The sequence below is a fragment of the Cololabis saira genome, chromosome 13 (assembly GCF_033807715.1).
Source record: "Cololabis saira isolate AMF1-May2022 chromosome 13, fColSai1.1, whole genome shotgun sequence".
NCBI lineage: Eukaryota > Metazoa > Chordata > Actinopteri > Beloniformes > Belonidae > Cololabis > Cololabis saira.
The window spans coordinates 36047049-36070249 of NC_084599.1; the positions used below are offsets into that span (position 1 = coordinate 36047049).

General features: G+C 40.7%; 1 protein-coding gene across 2 annotated transcripts in view; it reads right to left on the reverse strand.

The window, feature by feature from the left end:
• ptprc (protein tyrosine phosphatase receptor type C) overlaps nt 1-12159 on the reverse strand; it is a 29501-nt gene extending 17342 nt beyond the window's left edge. Inside the window, exons 1-11 of one of the 2 annotated variants that reach the window (XM_061738805.1) lie at nt 11833-12159; nt 5828-5845; nt 5109-5216; nt 3680-3715; nt 2395-2427; nt 1951-2199; nt 1610-1855; nt 1405-1521; nt 1027-1167; nt 618-746; nt 102-266 (exon numbers count right to left, since the gene is read on the reverse strand). In XM_061738805.1, coding sequence (XP_061594789.1) covers nt 102-266; nt 618-746; nt 1027-1167; nt 1405-1521; nt 1610-1855; nt 1951-2199; nt 2395-2427; nt 3680-3715; nt 5109-5216; nt 5828-5845; nt 11833-11896 — 1306 coding nt within the window. In that variant the 5' untranslated portion in view covers nt 11897-12159. The remainder of the gene's footprint in view (nt 1-101; nt 267-617; nt 747-1026; nt 1168-1404; nt 1522-1609; nt 1856-1950; nt 2200-2394; nt 2428-3679; nt 3716-5108; nt 5217-5827; nt 5846-11832) is intronic. The other variant, XM_061738806.1, reaches the window with a different exon arrangement.
• Between the last annotated feature and the right edge of the window lie 11042 nt (nt 12160-23201).

A 23201-nucleotide genomic window follows, 5' to 3' on the forward strand; every position in this document is an offset into this window, starting at 1 on the left:
TTTACACAAATGAGAGAGGTCGTAGTTGAAGTTCAACATATTTAGATTTCTAGTAGTTGTTGTTAAAACAGAAAGATCATTAGATCCTCTTGATCACTTACTTCCTGGCTTTGTTTTTCCTGTTATGGAAACAGTGGATTTGGGAATAACATTGCCGTCAAAGGTGGGCTCGACTGTACAGATGAATTCTTTGAATGGTGTAAGTTTCGTAAAACGACACATTCTTCCTTCGGGATGCAAACGGCCAGGCTCCAGAATCTTTGTGTCTGATTTAAAAAAAGACCAAATTCATATTAAAATGATTGGATCTCAAATTAAAGTTGCAAAAATACACATCAGCAGTTTGTCTGGAGAATGCGATCCAGTCATGGCAAACTCTGTTACACACTTTGGACTTCACTAAACCTGCATCGCATGCTGCAGATGAAATGCATTTTCTGCAGGATCACAACTATTAGCTGTAAACAAATCAACATTTTTCACCATCTTCTGTACAAAAGAAAACAAAACTCAGGCAATAATGTTGTTATTGTTTTCCCTCATTATAATTCACAGGTATTTTGATGGAAATGTAAGATTATGAAAAACAACAAGAAAGTCTAATGATTTTCACTCACCTCCTCCTTCACAACTGCACCAATAAGACAGCTTTTTAATCATTGACAGGTTACATTTACTGGTCGAGTTCCATCTCAGCACAGCGGTAGTATCTCTAATTTCATCCAGGCTTGGATAGATTTGGAGATCTGTTGGATCATGTGAAACATTAGCAGTAAATCAAGTCAAGTCCTATGGAGGACCAACAAAGGGGGGGGGTCTTCTTGGTGCAGCTCCTCCACCATTGGTCCATAAACGGTGGGAGAGGGATCGGGACAATAGTACAGGAGCTGGACCAGGAAGGGCAGCCTTCCTCATTTGCATAATATGTATGCTTTCATTTTTAATTATGTCAGTTTTGGGCCTCCATACATGTCCACTATACTATCACTATAATCAAGGATATACATTTACAATCCTCTAACGTACCACATATGGCGTCGATCGAGACAGGTTGAGTTGTCTTATGGATGAACATATTGTTGTTCATCAGCCGACCAGTACAGCTGTAGTTTGTGAAGGGATTCAGATCGGACAGGGGTCTGGAGGCGATATAAACCTCATCGGTTTCTGAGGAAACATAAGGATCAATCATCACCTCAAATACTCTATTTTCTTCTATTTTTACTGATGAGCATCTATCTTTTGGGTTTCAAATTGACGAATAACAGAGAAAGAAGTATTACACAGTATTACACTTCCCATACCAAAACACAGATCAGATAAACTTTAATTCATAATATGAGCATCTAAATGTGAAAAATATCCGAAGTTTTGTGAGTCTGTATTTGTCATCTGTCTACTCACCTGAACAGATGTATTCAACAGTGAGATTTTTACAATTTGAAGGAAGCGTTGGCGTTATCGCTGTATGCAGTTGTGTGGAGTTTTTAGACTGATTTATCTTAGTTCCATCTATGAAATCTGGAAAAAAAAAGGAACAAATACAAAAGCTGTTGGAATATGTTCAATAAATGAATCTCCATAATGAAATGAATCTTTTTGTACATACCAACAGTTATATTTCTGGCCAAGGTAATGGAGGCATTCCCACAAGTTTCTTGAGTGATTTCTATTGTTGTTTCTGAGCAGAAGTCCTTGTCAGGAATTTGAACACAGAACGGTCCAGTTTGGGGAAAGGTTGGATTTGATTGAGGCCTGAGTGACGGTTCTGAAGCGGAGAGGTCCCACTGACTTTGGTAGCAGACATATCCACGTTTGGTTTCAGCAGGAAGGTCCCTGATATCCTTTCTCTGAGCTGAAATACACAAAGTTATGTTGCTGCTTGACACAAAATCTCACCTAATAATAAAATGAAAGTAAGACACAACAAAAAGAAGCATTCCTGCTCACCTGGGTCCGTCTTGGTGAGTTGATCTGTACTGCCGCAGACCTTTTCTGTACTGTTTGTAATCATGACATTTAGCATGTACTCAGTGCAGGGCTTCAGATTTGTGATGTAATAAGTTGGACTGGACAATGTTTCTGTCTTTTCAGGAGACCCGTTGACGTTTTCATTGATGGTAATTGTGTAGGTAGCGTTGTCAACTGGTTCTACGTTAATCTGGAAGCCTGACTTGATCGTTGTGACGTTGTACGAACCTGCACAGAAAATCAGCAGTTTTACACGTTAACTGAGCTTAACCATCTGTTGAAGGGTGTTATCTTAAACAATCCATCCCTGATGATGCCGATGATAAAAAAAACATCCTGTACATTAAGATATAGAGATATTTTCATCCTGGAGAAGAAAAATACAGACAACGCTTATGGCGAGTGTTTTAAGCCGATACTCACACGGCCCAATAGGAGGTGGCACAGTTGTGTTGGCTGGAAGACACAAAGAGTGAAAATACTCAAATATGATCACGCAACATGACATTATAATACTTTTACAAGCCACCATGAGATCTGGGATCTGTCACAGTTTGTAACCAAGCAGTGCTGATTCCCATCTTTTTAAAAACGTCTTATAAGAACAGACTTTCTGAGGAAAATGAGATTTCCCTTTAGTGAAACTGATGAAGTGTGCTATCCTGTAGGTAACTTTTCTTTTTATTCTAGAGAGAAAAACACAGACGATACCTATGGCAAGTGTTGGAGCTATTTGTCACTTTTGCATTATTTAATCATTTATTATTAGGGCCCGAGCACTTACACTGCGAAGGCCCTATTGTATCTGTAGGAATTTTTTCTTTCTTTTTATTCTTTCTTCTGACAAAAGGAGGGCCCTTTTTGCCCCCCTAAACGTGCCCAAAAAGTCACCAAATTTTGCACGCAAGCCAGGCCTGGCGAAAAATTTTATATTTAATGGTTTGCATTAATGGGCGTGGCAAAATGGCTCAACAGCGCCCCCTAGAAAACTTTTCTCTGCCATAACTTTTGAATGGTTTGACACAAATAGTCGTGGGTGGTGTCATCGGACTCGGTATTGAGTCCTTGACCATAATTGGTGAAAATTAGCCCCGCCCCTTCTTCTGATTGGTTGTCTCTATTTTCTGCTATAACTTTTGAATGGTTTGACATAGGAAGTCGTAAGTGGTGTAATTTCTGATATGCTTATGGGGGACGGTGGCCGTGAGTGCGAGGGCCTGTTCATCGCTGCTTGCAGCTTTAATTTAGTTTGTTTTTGTGGTTTAGTTTTGGGAACACACCTTTAGTTTGTTTATGATATTTAGTATTGATTAAGTTTATTTTGGTACTTAACCATGCTTTTATTTTGAAGGTACTGGACAGCTGGAGCGCACCGGGTGAGTTTACATATATGGGTTGGCAGACACAGGTGAGACAGGCACCTGGGAGGGCAGATGGTTTTTACTAGGGCAAGAGAGGCGGCAAAGGGCCATTGTTCTTTGTTTGTTTGTTTGCCAATGGAATAAACCTCAAGAAACTTTATTTTTTGCCTGGACAATGGACGTTTATCCTGCGTCCCTAGGTGTCTCAGTGGCCGTTTGATTTGATTCAGTGTATTATAGTTTGATACTTTTGAGTTTTTTAATAATTCACCTGGAGGACAAATAGCCACTACAGCAAATTGTTTGAGTGCAGAAAAAAAAAGATTGCGTTATAAACTGATACTCACTCTGTGTGTCTGAAGCTGTTGAATTATCGTTGGATGCTTAAGACAAGAGAAAGAGTGGAAACATTAAAATATGATCATGCATCATGACACGTTATGAGACTTTTACAAACCAGCACAAAATCTAGGATCGGTCACAGATGCTAATTCCTTTTTTTTTATCTCCAGTTACCGTATTTTCCGCACTCTAAGGTGCACCTAAAAGCCTTTAATTTTCTCAAAAACCGGCAGTGCGCCTTATATATGATCATTACGGTAATTTCTGTTACTGTAGTCAGGGGGATTGTGGGTAATGTAGTTGGTGTCGCCGAAGTAATGGCGCTAAAAACGTCAGAAATCGTCACAGACGTTCAAGACAACAGCAGCGATGCTGACTCGAATAATGGAGACTTTGACGAGACGGAGCAAAAGCTGTTTTTTATTTTGTTAATAAAGTTGGACGTACGTACTTTTCTTCTTGTTTTTTCTTTTGCATTTGCTGTAGGATTTTGTAGCATTTCCTGTAGCGAAGCTCCATCAGGTAGATGCTAACTCATCCCCAGCCACTATTAGGACTAGTTTATGCTTCTTTTTTTATGCATTTATTTTTTGTATTTGTGTATTTATTATTATCCTCTGTCCCGTCAGAGCTCATTCTGGAAGCTCGCTATGGCAACCAGCAGAAACAGCGCCGCAGCCATACGGCGTTCACGGTGTACGGTATTTTACCATATATTTAGTGCGCCTTATAATGCGGTGCGCCTTATATATGGAAACATTTTTAAAATACGTCATTCGTTGACGGTGCGCCTTATAGTGCGTTGCGCCTTATAGTGCGGAAAATACGGTATATAAGAACAGGATCCCTTAAGAAGAAGGAAAGCGTTCCAACCTTTGGTGGTAGCTGTCAGGTTGGGGGACAGCGTGACTGCAGGTGAGGAACCAGCCGCCGTGGCGGCGGGCTGGGTGACTGCAGGTGAGGCCTGGCTGATGTTAGCCGGAGAGGCTAGCTGAGTGCGGGATGGAGTGGGTGCAGGTGAGCTCTGGTTCCCAGGTACCTTTTCCTTGACTGGAGGTTGGAGAGCATGCCGGGAGTCACCTTCATACTGAAATGCCTTACCACCCATTCGTTTTGACGGATACAATGCTCAACTTTTCAGGGTTTCGTCAAACTAAATGTAGCCTTATGAACCTTGTGAAACTGTAGAGCAAACCTGAATAGATTACCAAGGAAGGTGGCTGAAATGAAAATCTGGTAAAATATACCATCCAAAACTGACAAACGCTATCACAGTGAAACAAAAAGGACCTCTTTATTCTCTTCTTGTAACAAAGATACTGCCATTTCTCATTTATCGTCCTGAATGAGGTCCAGCGCCTGGAGGACACGTTCAAATGTGATGAGAAAAGTAGTCATGTGATAGAAACAACACCAGTAAATAAAGGTTCAGACCTGTGATGGCGGTCTGGTTGCTTGCACGTGAGGGTTGCGTGGTGCGTGACTGAGAGGTTGACTGAGTGGGGGGTGAAGTGGTGGTTGTCTGGTTCTCAGAGGAAGCGACTGCAGGTTGGAGAGCATGCTGGTGATCACCTTCAGGCTGAAATACTTTACCGCCGTCCGTCTCAACTGACATGATGCTCAACTAACATTACAGGTCTCCGTCACACATGATGTTTAAAGTGAGAGGACTGAAACATCTGCATTAGAAATAATGGCTACTGAAAATCATCAAACGCTGCTTCAGTCCGTCCCATCTTAGCAAGCACTGCCCCATTTTCCTCTTGCTACAAAAATGCTCTCATTCCTTATTTATCCTTTGCATAAACCACATATTTGTAGAAGAAAGATAATAGTAGCTGATCAAATTAGTTGCAGGCTTTGTGTTTCTTACTCGACTAAAATTTTGGACATGAGAAGCAAATTAGATTTTACAAAATACCTCAGAATTCAATTTTATTTCATTTGTTTTTTATTGTTTTTGGCTCAAACTGCTATTTCACTTTGGCTTTTTGCTTATTTTGTATTTTTTCTAATTAAAAACTTTGTGGAGTTAATTCAATTTACATTAAGTGTTAAATTACTATTTAATTAAGGGCAGATTTCCAGTTTGAGTCAATTAAATCGTCATTATGGATCATATTTACAGGAAATGGATATGAATGATCACTTACCCTGAGCTTCACCTCCACCTAGAAACACAAAAGAGGAAATGTTATACATACATGCACACACGTATGTTTTAAAAGCATAAAACGGTGCATGTCTTTAGGCCTTCTCTATCACCCCGGGGGCGTATAAATGAATGCATCAGACACAGAGCCCTATAGGTTAAGACAGGGAAACGGCTGAGTTATCTGGGATGAGGCAGTGCTGCAAAACCTGGTTGCCACGGCAACGTGAGACAGAGCCACACTTGCTATTTCGGTAAGCAAACCGCTATTTCCTGCCTTGCACTGAGACAGAGGCTCACAGAGCTGGTTCCAGCTCCCGCGTCGTGCACGAGACACGAGTTACAGAAAAGCCAGCAAAGTCACCATGCTTGGTTTTAATGAATATCAATGCAGCTTTCACCCCTTTCTTTATGTCCACAATAACTTTATTGCGTGTTAAAGTCTTTGGCCTGTGACTCAGGCGACAGAATGAAGTAAAAATAGACTGAATAAGTTTGCATGTGTCACAACTTTCACAAACTCGTCTTCGCTATTTTGCCCATTTGATCCTTATAATAAAAGCAATGAGCAATAAAAGACACATCGATCGGGGACAGTCAAACAATGAGAGTCAGGATGTGGTTTGCCGCGCTCTTTTTTCATGTTTGCAGCTCTGAGCAGAGGTGCACGCTCGCTGCAGTGACATTTCACCACTTGGTTGGAACTTATTATGACGGTTATTGGTTTTTAGAGGCTGACAAGAACCGCTTTAATCACCCGGGGAAGCACGGAAACATTTTTAAAAGTGTTTAAATCATGAAAGACAAACTAACTGCCATTAAGTATAAGTAAGTACAAGTAACCAACATTGCATTACATAACTAATTACTGCGTTATAATTACTTAAACAAATTAAATAAGTACTTAATTCATTAGTTAAATACATTCTCACACATAAGTTATGGTTTGTTTCCTGAAAGTAGCCAAAGCCACAGAAATTAACCTGAATTTGACCAAATAATACTGATTTTCTTTATGTTTTATGCAACATAACACAAACATCTAGCCACAACAAGACTACAAAATGAGTAAAACCGTATAAAAAGTTGTATATTTAAATACTAAAAAATACTGTTGTACAAGTACAAGTTAGGCGCCCTAAAGTAATTATTTAAAATGCAGGAAAACAACTGAATTCACTTGGATCAGTCATCCAAACAAGAATAAAAGAGACAGAAATGTGTATAACAGTTAAAAGTACATTTAAAAAAACATAAAAAAATAACGATTAACATTATATTAAATTCACTGATTAGAGAAGTTAAAAAAATAGCAGAAAACAACATCATGATAACTAGTCATGAATGTTTCTTTTTTGCTGACAGAGTTAATGCAGAGCCAAGAAGAATGTGATTAGGATGATTAAATAACTCATCATCGTCTAATTATCCATTCAGACCTTCCTGTCTCTTCTCTGATAACTCGCGGAGGACGATGAAGACCTCTATCGGAAATAACGATTTATCAAAGATGAAACCTTCCTGGCGGCTTCCTCACTCGATTCTACGAAACTAGCAATGTGGGGAAATTGAACTTAATCAACTTTCTAGCACTTATTTCTTCATCTGCTGCTCCGTGACCTGATACAGCATCAATATAATTCTTCCATGATGCAACTGACCTGAAATGATGATGGACATCAAGAACTGGGGCTAAACTGGACCTGACTGGGACCAAAGAATCGTCCAGCTCCAGGAAGAATGGTACCACCATAATGACGTTAATTAAAATAAAAACAAAGCTGCACATTAGCTGATCATGTCCGACGGGTGTTTATGTTCTGCTGTCCTGGCGAGGCCTGAACTCACTGAAAGGTGGAGGTAAGTCAGCCAAATGTGGCCTAAACGCTAAAAAATGTTGTTCATTTATAAAGTAAACCGATGAAATAAAGACAAAGTAAATTAGAGGAAATATCTGCGTCTGCAGAGGAAAATTCTCCAGGGATCCAGACGCCTGTCACAACCGTAACAGTCCCATCACGTTACCAGTTATTGTTACAAAAACACATCAGTCACAGTAGTTCTCCACTTTGATCTACGTTCATAAATTATCCCTCAGAATGTGAGTTATTCAGGAACCAGAGCCAGATACCAGACACCACGATACCGAGAAAATAAAAGAAACAGCAGAAGGTCATCCAGATGTGAGCGAGCTATTCTGACAGACCTGACAGCTCAAACATTGATATCAGTTCATAGACACAATCAAAGAATAATAAACAATAAATAAAACACGGTGTGTTTCTGGGTGTGAAATAAAACATGAGCAGGATCAAGTCGTATGATTCTCCCAGATAAATCATCTTCTCGCAGTTGTGGATTTAAGAGAAAAAAACAACACAACCGCAAGTCTGCAGGAGAGCAGACTGAGTGTACAACCGACCCCGCCACGCACGCTCAGGACCTCTGCGTTTGGGAACAATGTTTAGCCATGAGGGTTTGGTCAACGCTGCAGGGAGGTTTAACCCTCGTTGCTCTAGAAACTGGTTTCTGCTTCTCCGACCAGATCTAACCCTGAACAGTTTGGGGCCCGACGAGTTCCTTCGACCGGCTCATTACTGGCGTCTTCTTCAAGACGTGCCGCAATCATTTTGGTTATCTATACTTCACTGGAGTAATTATTTTTCAGACGACTTTTTACTTTTACTCCTTACATTTTCACGCAATTATCTGTACTTTTTACTCCTTACATTTTAAAAACAGCCTCGTTACTTTATTTCATTTCGGCCTTTAAAAAAAAACTATCCAGTGATATTGCGCATAAGGATAGAGTGAATTTGGTTGTGGTTGTTTCAGATGTTCTTGTCCAGTTTTGTTCTTACATCCGTTCCCTCAGATTCCTGCAACTAAACTTGGATGTACATTCCAATAAAGGTTAGGATAAATGATAACAATCCTCTGAAGTTTGACTTTTTGCACCATTACAATACTTATAGGCAACTAGTCATCATATCTGCTGCTCTCTGTTAATGCATTATTGTTAATTCTCAATAGTACACATGTATGGTTCTTTAATATATTTCTTATATTCTTTAATATATTTGCATTATACTAAGATACATTCATTTTCAATGGCTTTTGTCCTTATTGGCTTTTTCCCCCTTACATTACTTTTACTTTTATACTTTAAGTAGTTTTGAAACCAGTACTTTTATACATTTACTTGAGTAAAAAACTTGAGTTGATACTTCAACTTCTACAGGAGTATTTTTAAACTCTAGTATCTATACTTCTACCTGAGTAATGAATGTGAATACTTTTGACACCTATGGCCACAATGCCCGGCTATCTGCAGTATCACCTGTCAATCAACGTCCAGGTTGGACTAACTTTAAAAGGACCAATTATGAGCCGGTAAGCGCACGTATTAGTCTTTTATGTAATAATTGCTCGGGGGTCATGTTCTGGGTCTCTGGAAAGCGTCTAGAGACAACTTCTGTTGTATTAGACGCTATATAAATAAAATTGAATTGAATTGAATTCACCTCCAGCTGTCAAAGGTCAGATTGATCTGAGCAACCAGAACTATTCGATGCAGAATCTCACAAGCGCGAAGGAGGCTGTTACCCCGGCCACTGTGGGCGATGACCTGCTCTCTCCTCTCTTTTGCATGCATGTTGGCTTTTTTTTAAATTCTAAACCACTTAATTCTTCAACAATAAGCCATGAATATAATTGCAAGATTAAAAAATAACCTCCTCGTGAGCGTGTTATTGAGCTTCTTTACAAACAGCACACAGCGAATGCAGCGGAAAGTCGATTAACAGGGAACTGTAACGTGGCAGAAGTTATGCAAATGAGTTTTTTAAAGAAAGTTGTCGCTGTCGGTAGTTTTATTTTGAAAGTAGAAGTACTAAGTTGGAACTTTCCACCGGCTTTCAGTGTTTCAGAACTGCTGAGATCGCTCACGTAATTAAAATGTTTGCTTTTAACAAAGCAGTGTGAGAGTATGAATCTTGATCTAGATGAGAAGCATCTGCTTTGATAATAATATCAATAAAATGCTAATGTAACATAACTCCACCGAAAGCAGCTCACAATGTTGTGTTCCTTCTGGTTAAGTGTTCAGACTGTTTTACTTCCTTCTTCACAGCTGAATTAAGCAACAAGTGAAGAAAAAAAAAAAAACACTGTCACAAAGAAAAAAAAGTGTCAACTTTAATTTTAAGAATTTTAAGAAAAGAAAGTAGAAGGTTTTTTTATTTATTTATTCATTTATTTCCACTGGATGGTTTATCTTAGTGTATTCAAGTGAGGCAGAAGAAAATGGGGGAATAAACCCTCATCAATAAAAAGTTACAGCTCAACCATAATAAAAGAAACTCAAGTCCAAACTGTCCTTGTTACATTTAGTTACTTAACAAATTGCTTAAACTCTGGTGAAACGTGTGGATGTGTCGCATTTCCATTCTCACTGTTTCGTTTTTACTTTTTTTTTTTTTTTTTATTTTAACTCGCAGCAGAACAACCGCCGCTCTTTCTGCCGAGTCCCACCAGAAACCGCCTTAATCATCCTGAGCATTTCTGACCTCACTTCTTCATTTTTAGACACTTCCCCTTTTTCTTTTTCTTTTTTCTTTTTCTGTCACGAAGGCTCAAGTCGTTTACTCGCTCTCGGCCTCTCGGCCTCTCGGTCTCTGGGTCGCTGCTCGGCTCAGCGTTGCCCTGCCAGGAAACTCGAGGGGTGGCACACGGAAGTGGTCGCAGCTCGGTCCTGGTGCAGCGGGGCCGCAACACCGCGACTCTCACGCACGTCCTGCACCTTCACCAGTGAGCGTCAAGGTCAAACCGTAACAAAACCCCCCCTCAATCTGCAGGATTAACCATCTCTGAGAGAGGGAGAGTACAAACATATTTATTGATTCACTTTGGAGCATGATGCCATACCACACACACACGCACACACACTTGCGTGTGAGAGACAAATGGCAAAAACACTGACCCTGACTGAACGTAAAGACAACAGACTGGAATAAAAAAAAGATTTATTTCGTCTCATGTCTCGATGAAAATAGCAAAGGGATGCTTGATGCGAGCAGCAGCAGAAGTCTGAGTGATGCTGCAGGCGGTAAAGTGAGTGTGCACACCTAAAACATGCACACTCACACACACACATGCTCAGGTGTGTTGTCTCAATGCAACACCCACAAAGTCTGGGATTGAAGCGAAGAGGTTGCTGGGACACACCCCAAAAAGATCCTCTGATCTCTGACACACATGCACGCACAAATGCACGCACACACACACCTACACCCACACACACCTACACCCCCCCCCACACGCACACACACACCTACACCCACACACACCTACACCCACACACACACACTAGAACAATGTCAAAGGAGAACAGAAACATAATTGCAGAAATTCCCTCAGCTTTGCAGCAAAGACAGGAACGTGTTTTAAAACACGTCTTCTTATTACCGCCCGTCTTTGATTGAACACAAGTGTTTATTCTTTTGCCAACGGGGCTCGTGAACCTGTCACTGTTTCAGCTCCTCACATCACAGCCATGTGCCGAGCCGTCTGGTGTTTTTGGGTTGGGAAAGTTTAAGAAAGGTGAAGCAGCACGAGGGCTCGGCACGCCGGGGCTCGGCAGCTCTGCCCTCGGTTTAAATGATTATATGTTACGTGCTGATGTTTTCCACCTTTCAAAAAAGAAAGAATAAAAAAAGGTATTGTCAAGCTTCAGCGGCTGACAGTTTTACGTCTCTATCTCAGACACGGAAAATAATTCCCCGTTTCTTATAAACACGATCACAGACTCGACAGCCAGCTTCCTCGGCTCTAACAACGGCTTCAGTTACGGGGGTTAAACATCATCACCTCAAAGTTTTACACGGGTTTGACACTTCCTTTGAGACTCCTCGTCAGACACGAGGCGGCTTCGTAACACGCCGCTCTCTCCTTCAAACCTCCTGGTGAAGAAAAACCCGGCTTTTAAGATCTCCAGCGGGTACTTACCCATGAGCAAACAGGCGATGGCAGCCCAGAGCGCCCAGGTCTTCAGACCGCCGAGCGCTGCCATGTCCACGGGTTAGGGCGTGTGCGGCCACACAACGCAAACCGCCGCAGGTCAAAGTCAAGTCGTGTTTCTAATCCTCAACTAAGCGTCTAAGCATTGCCTTATTTCAAGCTACATAGGGGTTTTTTTTTCTTCTTCTTCTTCTTCTTCGGCCTTATCAGTCGGCGCAGCTTCCTGGACTTGTTCCCCAAACCCTAAACCTTGCCTCTAGCTGCAAGTCAACTAAGTAGGAGTGATGTCACACGCCAAGGAGCCCTTCTTCACCTCCACTTCTGCTGACAGGAAGTTTCTTTTCGGCTACGCCACCAAGAGCAGGAAGTCTTTCTCTCGTCTGATCTTCACTTCCTTCTGCTCATGTGTGAAAACCCTCCGACTTGTGAAAAAGAGACTAAAGTCATCTCTGGGGGAGCAGCTCCGAGCCTCCTCATCTCCACGGTAACTGTCATAGAAACATAAAAGAGACACGCAGACACGCCGAGGCCTTGAGTTTTCACTTCTGCTGCCCGGCTTGCTTTCTGTTTGACGTCTCCGTCGGTCAGGAGGCTCATGAACGTACAGTAGTGAAACTTTGAGCCTCGTATTTCTAACTCGACTCTTCTGCAGGTGGACAGGAAATGAAGCACCGGTCATCAGCTTTATTCTCTGACTCGATTTCCAGCCACTTCTCCTTTTCTTCCAGACTAAAACCTGAGCTTCTTGGATGCTGTTCACCCTGAAACAAATGAATTTAGGAACAACGTTCAAAGTCGGCGGACATCCGTAGTGTTTTTTTGATCATCACACTCCTTCTAGGAGTCAGAAAAGCACTCACTTCTGTTTACATACAGTACACAACAGAGGGGGGTATAAAAGGAAAGAGAGAGAACAACTCCCCTGGGAGGGCGACCGGCACACAGGGTGGCGAGCTGATGCGGATCTGGATGAAATACAGTTCCTTGGTGCTGTTACAGTTTTTCTCGATCGTTTTGGCCCATTTTTCCATTCACAGTTTACTTTTTCAAAACAGCTCACACAAAGCCCTTAACAGAAGCTGAAATAACCAAAACACTTTATGATGTTTGCAGAATGACACCACTTTCTCAAAACTTGTCACACATCCATCAAAACCAAACTTTTCCATCAAAACCTACAATTTTTTCTCAATTGAACATGTATGTTTTCTCATTTATTTAACAATGGATAACAAAATTGAAACCACAGCTATCAATATCAACTTTTGTTCAACACCGTCATAGTATTGACTATTTTACAACTGACAACATACTACAATTCGGGTTTTGTATTGAGCACTCTAACTTAGTTATATAACTTAGAAATATACTGTCACAGAGTATTTACAGTAAAATCAGAAAATGTGTATACAGTAAAATATTGTACATCTGTTTTTGTATTGCTGAAGTTCCTGTCAACACCATTGATTTACATTTGTTCTACTGTGTACAAAATGGCAAGATTCTGACAGAAAAATATTTATTGCAGTACTTGTCACATGCACATACTGTAAGCAATCAAAATGACAGGGTTCAATATGCAGTACAACAAAGGTCAATTCTCAAAGAAAGTACTGTAAATGAAACAATGAAATGAAACCCTGTAAATATGAAAAAAATAAAAATACAGGAAAATTACGCATTGTCGACACGAGCCTGGCGATCAGGCCACATGTCCTCGTCCACATCCTCCTCCATCCATGCTTGGTGTCAACTTCAAGCTATTGACCTCTTTGATAGGTTGAGGACTACTTGCTTTGTTTTGCAAAGAGAGTTCACACAGGTGCTGATCATTTTTAGAATTGAGAGAGCAGTTCCAATTGGCTGCTACAAAGTGTCTGCAATGTGTTGCCATGGTAAATCAGTTATGTTTTGTGTCTCTTTGTGAGAAGTGTGTTAACTGTTTTGAAAAGTGTATTAAAAGTCAAAGAAAATTTTGTGAAAGCAATGAGAAATAGTTAACTGATTCGCCAGAGAGGACTCTTGCTGTGCAAAGAAGGTGTGAGCATTAGATAAAGTTGACCCATGATGTGCAAAATGTGTCAAAGCAATCGAGAAAAACTGTAAACGCCCATATACGTGGAACAAAGTCGACTACTTTTCTGAGCTTAGATAATTGGTACTGAGCTGACAGAGGTTTTACTGGATCCTGCCGTGGTTGTACAGTGGACTCGGCGTGGCAGCAGGCTGATATGAATGACGGGCACACATCTTATCAAACTTCTTATAATATATTTATTTATCTCATTGAGGAGAAAGTTTCTCTCGCTCAAATTCGACCTTGGAGCTCGAGCTTCATCCGAACATCCTGTTTCTGCCAAAGTTTGTTGCTTCTTAAGTCTGTTTCTTAATTTTTGTTATTAAGATCTAAATATGGATTTCCTCTGACTCATGTCAGATATGGTATTTGGCTATTTCCATCTCTGAACATATAGATTCTTGTAATCAGGAAGTGGCTCTTAAGCAAACAAGATCGCTGTAACAGAGCTAAAGTGAAACTCTTGCCACAGTCTTCTGTTTGCCAATGTGGTTCTCACGTCTCACAGGTAAAAGACGTCTGTAAATGACTTTAGTGTGAAAGTCTGTCCATTATGAGACTATAGTGACACTAGCAGCAGCAGCAGCAGTGTAGATATTTAACTATGATTTAATGGTGGAGAACCAATCCACTGAACCGATTAAAATCTCACTCAACAAAAGGACGAAATGATGCCTGATTTCACCTTTTCCTGAACTCGTGCAAAGTCTTGAATAAGTTATTTAAAGAACAAATACTTAAGTAAAATATGAGTATCTTACCAGAAAAAGACTTTGAAATGAGGTGCCAGGCATATTTTTCCGTCTCACATCTGAAATAACTTACCCAAAATAGCTGGAGTATCTTTAAAGTATGACAACTGTAGGTATAGATTGGTCTCAAAAGACATGCAAGATTACTACAGAAGTGTCCGAATCAAGATGTGTTTTACTGTGTGACTAAATTCACCTGAAGCTCAGTAAATAAATGTTTTTTTGTTTTTTTTTATCACCGCCAAAAAAAAAAAATTACTTGGAGAAAAATTAGTAACTGCTCAGAAATGTACCTTTTAAACCCTGAGTAGGTTCAAAGATGTTTTAACAAAATGTGTCCAGGCGGAACCACTAAATGTGGCATTTGGGTACATTTGGGCACGTATTTGATCTTTCTCAGGTACCAGACTGGAAAATTATTTGACCGATTTATCACCATGGCAATTCACTCCATCCAAATACAACGGCTTTGACTGCTTTTGGAAAATCCACTCACACCTTTATACATCTTCCTCATAAGTGTTCCCGTTCAAATAAGAGCATGCAACAGAAATTAAGTTCAACTCCAGCTGGAGCAGCTATTACTAACAAAATAAAATGTATAACATATATTGACAATATGTCGATTCAGAAAAGAGGAAAAACAAATATTTCTGATAACTATTTACAGTTCTGCATTACTTTACAGCTGAAGTGTGAAATAGTGAAACTTGCAGAAATACTAAAGCGGATCTGTGCTGGCTTTGTGTTTTTTTGCTACACGTCCATCTCATTGCCTGAGGTTTGAGTTGTGCTTTATCTAGGTGTAAATGCTTGGTAAAAGCTTGTAGCTGAGTTTCTCCTACTTATTTTGGTGTGCTACATGTTAGCATTGATGCTCCCGAGGGTGGGCGTGATCGTCCGTACCCAAAGGTACGTCACAGCCCCCTCCACAGGGGGCAGCGGGAACCAAGTGGCATTCCTTGAACAAAGTCTTAAAAGAATCTGACATTTACCGTACTTATGCATCAAAAGGGATTTTTCGGTATTAAAGATAGTTACAGTTTGGAGGGAAAAGAAAAGTATTAAAATGTGAGTGTCATTCTTCTAAAGCTTGTGTTGAAACCCACATGGAAGTGAGAGAAAGTGCAGTTCCTCAACAGACCACAAGGGACTGACTCCAAAAGCGAGTCAGTTCCATTGATCCCCAGGTTAAAATGTTCAACTCTTAGGCAGAAATAAACATATTTGCAGTCTGGTTAAAAAAAAACAAAAAAAAACGGTTTTGGTCTCCACAGCTGGGCCGTAAAAAAAAACATCAGGTAAAATTATATAAATCAATAAATTCATGTTTAATTGGAGGTGTGGCCTTTCGATTGGCAGCCAGTAAAGCCAACAGCTAGCTGTCATCCGTTTGACTTTAGCACTTATCACTGCACTGACTTCTGAGCTGTGACTAAAGACGTAACAGAGCATAGCATAGCATAGCAGAACTTAGCTTGTCCTCATTTTAGCCCCGGCAGCCCTCCTTTCAGTTGTCGCTCTGGTAACTACACTTGAAGTGAAGATGTTTGGACCGATTTGATCAGAATTAAACAGAAATAATATTCCTTAGCATCATTTCTCCCGTAAAATGGCTCTTCACAGTACAAGGAAAAAGAGGCTTCACGAGTCCTCAGAAAACCTGCGGGTGAATTCAGCAGGTTTGTCCAAGTATCATATCGGTACCAAACGGACGAAATGCAAAATACAAAGACAATCAAATAACAAAGAGGTGAAGGAATATTCTTTGTTATTGTAATATTAATACTAAAAGCTAAAAACACCGTCTAGCCCAGCTGAACAGAGACAATATCCTCGATTTTCCAAATACATTATAACCGGTGTCCGTTTTTCAAGATACAAGTGCGTCTGGAGTCAAAGGTTTGCCGTTATGTATTCATGCAATTTCCATCCTTTAGCATTTGAGACACTGGTCCGGCGTGGGTGGGTGGGGCTTAAGCCAATAAAAGCCCCACCAGAAGTTTCTTGTCTCAACTTCCAGCCAATTCCCTCCAAAGTGGGCCGCTTAAACATTTCTGCCATTTCTGCACCCAAGAACTCTCCGAATCCTCCTCAGCAATTATGGTATTAGCTTCCAATTCCCTTTTAGCTTTCACATCAAGGGTATCCACTGATGTATCATTGAATTAATAATAATTTAACTTACCTCCATGTGATTCTTCAGGTTGGACGGAGGTACTCCGTGACTTTGAGTCGATGCAAGCTTCATCTGGCCGGATAAATCACTCTAATATAAAACATTTCTTGTAAATATAACCACATGTGGTTTTTTTAACAACATGTGGGAATTAACTTAGACTGAATCAAAGAGCACTGATTTGCTTTCTGCTTTCTTGCAGTCTTAAATTTTCTTCTGAGTTTACGGTTACGAGTGCTGATGATGGTTGGAGTAAAAGTACACGTTTATCAAGGAAATGTAGTGGAGGAAAAGTGAAGTGATGACGTATTTGCACTTGGTTACATGACTGCTCGTGTCCTCCCGGAGACACATAACAAACATGGAAGTGTTTCGTTGGAGCATGATGCAATCCAAGGTCTTCTGGAGTCAGTCGGCTCAGTTTCGAGCGTCTTTCCGGCAGTAGCCTAAAATATTTGTTATATTTTGTCAAGAACAGTATTGGGAAATAGCTAAAAAAAAAACAACATTATATCAATTACAATAATATTCTAACAATAATGTGACATTAAATGGGGATACAACATCTGTTTTCAAATACTTGATTGGATTGAGTGGAAAACAGTGACCTGGTTTCTTAAAAGGAAGCAGAAGATGTAAGTCAGGATGACTCATACCTCAAGTTGACAAAACACAACAGCGTGCTTTTCCCCCCCACACAGTAGCAATGATGTGGGGACACTTCTGCAATTTTATGTCACTTTTAATCTCAAATTTCATTTAAGAACTCGGAAGTAAAAAAAAAAAAAAAAAAAAGATTCACACTTTGTCAGATGATGATGAATATTTAAAAGTGTTATATCAATAAATAGTTCATCAGTTTTGACGAGTCAAGAAAAAAAGAGCTGGTAAAATGCAGTGACCTCTTTATTTCATGACCAAGATGACCAGAGGTCCCTGTCGTGAGCTGCACCACCTTTGACTTCTGCAGAAGGAAGTGAACAAAGGCATCAGAGAAAGAGAGAGTTTTCTTTATCTTGCAACATACTAAATGGATCATTTGTTGATATAACTAGTCCTTGTTGAAGGTGCGAGACAGATATTTAGCAAAAAAAAAAAGCCCAACAACAAGATGTTCTCCCTTCAAAACTCAGCCACAAATTAAAAAAACAGAAGTCACATGATCTGAAAAAGTTTGCATGACTCTAGATTTGAGTTTAAAGATGCCACAGACAAAGAAGCTGAACCCCTCTTTGTCACTGGCTCCTCCCATCAGACGAGCGTGCATATATTATACAACCACAGCTATGGTTATTTATGGCTGGCTGGTTAGCAGACAGGTGAGCTGAAAAGTGAGGCTTTACTGCTTCCAACAACTAAAAGGGATGAAGATAAAGAGATGAATTGATAAACAGATCCCGAAGGTTTGCAGGTTTTCTGGTCAGGAGCACTCAGGTGGGTGTTGAAGCAGACCGAAGGAAGAAATACTTCACCAATGACCTCAAAGAATCCACTGTCTGGACTGTCGCTTCATGTTAAAATTATATCTGTGAGTCACGCTCTAATGGCTGCGATCACTTTTTCTTGAGAATTACAGAACTACTATTTAAAGTCAGCAGCATTTAGAATATAAAATCACACACACGAAAAAAGGAAGCTATCAGCTATTCTTCTCAAATGGAAACCCCCCTGTCCAATTCATCCACAATTTGGATAGTACTGGCGCACATATAGTGGAGATTAATAGTAAAAGTCAATATCTGTAATTTAGACCTCTAATATATTCCCATGTACGTTTATTCAAGAATCCAACTACATACAGTATGTGCTCATTTGCTTGTTCTTCCTATTGCCTAGCTTTAGACGCCTGACTTTGATGTTATAGGAACATTATATTACAGGTCGTGAAAACCTTTAGACATATAATATTTTTCAGTTGATGGCACCTACAAGAATGATACATCCTACTTCTGGAGTACTTGTGATGCCGAAATTATTATCATATAAGAATGTTTTAACGTGCCCTTTACTATGCTTTTATAGTAACAGGGTTACTTTGACAAATTATCCTCTTTGACCTGACTGGAGGTTGAAAAAATAAGGTTAATTAAAGCTGCACGCAGCGATGAACAGGCCCTCGCACTCATGCCCACCGCCCCCAATAAGCATATCCGAAATGACACCACCCACGACTTTCTATGTCAAACCATTCAAAAGTTATAGCAGAAAATAGGGACTATCAAATATTGACCAATCAGAAGAAGGGGCGGGGCTAATTCAGGCCAATTATGGTCAAGGACTCAATACCGAGTCCCACGAGACCACCCACGAGTCTTTATGTCAAACCATTCAAAAGTTATGGCAGAGAAAGGTTTTCTAGGGGGCGCTGTTGAGCCATCTTGCCACGCCCATTAATGCAAACCATGAAATATCAAATTTATCGCTAGGCCTGGCTTGCATGCAGAATTTGGTGACTTTTGGGGAACTATCAAATATGGACCAATCAGATGAAGGGGCGGCGCGCTTTTTGGCGTCTAGCATTGCCATGGTAACGCCAACGAAAGAGAAAAGTAATGCGCGTCGTTGCAGGATGGAGACGCATATTTTGATGTATAACACACCTGGGTGCACATTATGGTTCGGGCCGTATTAACTGCCGAAGGAATGGCATAAATTGCACCAAAATTACACGATTAATTCAAAATGGCCGACTTCCCGTTAGGTTTCGTCCATTGCGCCAAGAGACTTTTCTTTAAGTTGTGACATGGTACAGGTGTGCACCGATTTTCGTGCATGTACGTCAAAACGTATTGCGGGGCTTGAGGCGCAAAGTTTTCTAGGGGGCGCTGTTGAGCCATTTTACCACGCCCATTAATATAAACCATTAAATATCAAATTTTTCGCCAGGCCTGGCTTGCGTGCAAAATTTGGTGACTTTTGGGGAACGTTTAGGGGGGCAAAAAAGCCCTCATTTCGTCAGAAGAAAGAAAGAAAGAAAGAAAAATTCCTAGAGATACAATAGGGCCTTCGCACTGAAGGTGCTCTGGCCCTAAAAAGAAAGAAAGAAAGAAAGAAAGAAAGAAAGAAAGAAAGAAAGAAAGAAAGAAAGAAAGAAAGAAAGAAAGAAAGAAAGAAAGAAAGAAAGAAAGAAAGAAAGAAAGAAAGAAAGAAAGAAAGAAAGAAAGAAAGAATTCCTAGAGATACAATAGGGCCTTCGCACTGTAAGTGCTCGGGCCCTAAATATGTTGTACTATTTCTTTGTTGGGTTAATTTTATGCACAAAATACAGCTTTTTTTTTTTCCAAGGCAATTGACCCTTTGTCAGCCTTCTGATTGGTCCCTGACTGACCAATCAGAAAAATCCTTCTCCGTCGCTGCATCCGGGTCAAAATATCCCGATGGACCAAACAGTCGTCTCTCTCGTTCACATCGATGGAAAAAGCCTAGTTTTTACTTGCCTTGTATGGAAATTTAAATCACTGGATTATTTAAAAAAAACTTTGTATCAGTAAAAATGAACACACTGCACACAGTGTCGTGAGGGTGCAGCGTATTTTTATCCCCAAACTGGCAGAAATCCAATCCGTACTTCCAAAACAAAGTCTGTTCAGCAGCAGCTACAACCCATAGCTACAACAGTGGAAGCGTTTTATTTATTTATCTTAAAATGGTTAAGCGGTGTGCTTGAGGCACTGGTAAAAGTGACAGCCGCTACCCAGAGAGAATCACAGGAATACATTTCATCCCACAACCAGCAGTACTCTAAGTTACGAAAAATGTCTGCTTTGGATACAAACACACTCGCAGTTCAGCTAAACTCATCAAAATATCTAATTTTTGCCAAAAACCTCAATTTTTTAAACTCACTACACGGTACCTGAAGTGTTCCTTTTTTTGTAAATCTAGTTGCTGTTGATTTTCTTTGGTACAATAATCAGAAATAAAGTGATGTAAAACCGAGTTTTTACAACAGAAGTGGACGGGAGAGATGACAGTTTTGTCCAACCTGGCGACGGGGGCGGGGCTTGACAAAGGGGCAATTCTCAGGGTGTTGAGAAGGATTGATTCTGCCGATTCTTTCTATCATCAGCTCTCTGTGATGTCACAGAGGGCAGAACTTCCTGGTGTGGTCGTATCCTCCAGGCCCGGTGCGTCCACAAGAGCCAGAGCTTCTGCTGTCAGTTTAAAGGTTAACCATTCTGCAGCAAAGCTCAAGTACGGTTTCTAACATTAGTACATCTTATTAAAGGAGCTTGAGGCTCCTGTTAATAAAAATGAGACTCTCTAGCGCCACCCTTCACCACGACGGTCGTTGGGGGTACTGCAGCCAACAGTGAAGCCGGCACGGGAGAACGGGGAGAACGCACATGCAGCGTCATGTGACGTCACATCCGCAGCCCAGCGCGGGAAATTCGGGACCGAATTGCAGCACATTTTGCAGCACACAGTCTGTTCAAGGCAAAGGAGAGATACACTAGAGGGCTCATTCTTTTGGGTTTGGAACGCTACATCTGACATTATTACTAGAAAACTTAAAATGTATACGGATTTTTTTCATAAATCTTGCCACAATCCGGCCTCAAGCTCCTTTAAGTATTTTGTCTTGTTTCCGAGAAAGAAATATGTTTTTGGTTGTTGCATAGATTTGGCCAACCATGGCCCGGCAGAAATTATTGAGCACCGTACTTGGAGCTCTCCGGTCTTTGTTGTCATGGTTTCATAATCAAGCATGAAAAGATTTGAGGTGTTCAGGTTCATGGACCATCAGCTCCGCCCCTCCCCGGGCCTCCAGGAATCCGACCAATCAGAAAACCCTTCAGGAAGAGTCTTTGTGATGGTGGTCGTTGTTTTGGACTTATGACGGCTGTACAGCTGCCGTAGAGGTACCTGAGATCGAGGTTAAATGATCATAATATGGCCATTTTAAAGTAAACTTATGCCGTATGTCATTCTGGATGTCGAAGCTTCGGGTCCACGAATGACGATGGCGCAAGCATGAAACTACCTATGAACCAAGAACTAAAACATTCCCCCTGGTCGGGCTCCGTAAACTCTTTTTAGTAGCTGTTTGTTTCACATCCATGTGCGATAACGCTGCGAGGCTGCAAGGTGAAGGGAAACCAGACGCTGCCTCTCCTCCCACACAACGGAACATCCTTGGTTTGATCAGATTACACGGGGAAACACATCTCTGCCTTAGAGTAGGTGTGTTCCTCGTGTTATTACAATTATCAGTATTATAACTACTGAAATAATCCATGATCAGTTAGTAAATGTCCCACGACTGTTTCACTGATTTCCAGAAACCGTGCAAGAAGGATTTACATAACAGCTGGTGTGAAAAATGAGAATACGGCTCTATTCTGAGATGTAGATGCTTAAGTAGGGGTTGAGGAAGGAGGAGTGGTTTGTTTGAGAAACTGTGTCACTGCTTCCCCAATTTTCTTTTTTTAACATTTTGTTTTTTCTTTCTTTTAAATTAAGGTCTATTTCCTGTCTTCTCTTCTTGTGTCCTCTCCTCCGCCCTCGTTTCCTTCGGCTTTCTCGTCCTCATCAGTGCAGGCTTCATTTCAGCAGCACTGACCTGACACCGGCAGGGGGGGGGGGGGCTTGAGAGAGCCCATTTTCATCTGCGCTGCTAGTTCCTCTCTGCACTCGCAGCTGTGACCACAGGGAGGTGAGACGAAGATGGATTGCAAGAGATGCATGTGTACTTGCTACACCCCGATGCACAGTTTTCCCTCCCGCCTTTGCAAGTTGCACCTACACTTCGTATGTGGGCTAAGAGTTTCAGGTTATCGTCATTCTGCAAATCGTGCTGTTTAGCACCTGCTTGTTTTTCTCAATGCACCAAGTGTCACTCGGAGATGATTCTTAAAGAAGTAAAGAAGAAGTATAGATTAAAACAGAAAAGGAAACATATGCAAATCACTGAGACTTTAGCGGCAGATTATTAGTTTGTATTTGTTTAGCTGGGTGTGGATTCTTGTGTATAGATTTGCATGTACTTGCATTCATGCTCCTGGCCTTGATGCAAGCCGTTACTTTACATCCAGAAGCATCAATAATTCACCAGAAAGTCCCAAACACCATTCGAAATGAATAAGATGCACCATAAATGTGCAATCATACAACCTCTTGTCATGTGTGATTATTTAAAAAAAAGATTTCAGCTTGTGATTGACAGGTAATGAACAAAGCAGCTGAGTGCATAAAATGCATTAAAAAAAACATCTTCTCTCCATTTTTTTGCTGCTAAAAGAGTTGAATGACACCGAGACTTAAGAATAACTGTGTTGCGTGACATGATCACTGTCAGAACAACCTCTTTTTAAACTTCCCCTTTCTCCTTCCTGTATGCACTCTTTAG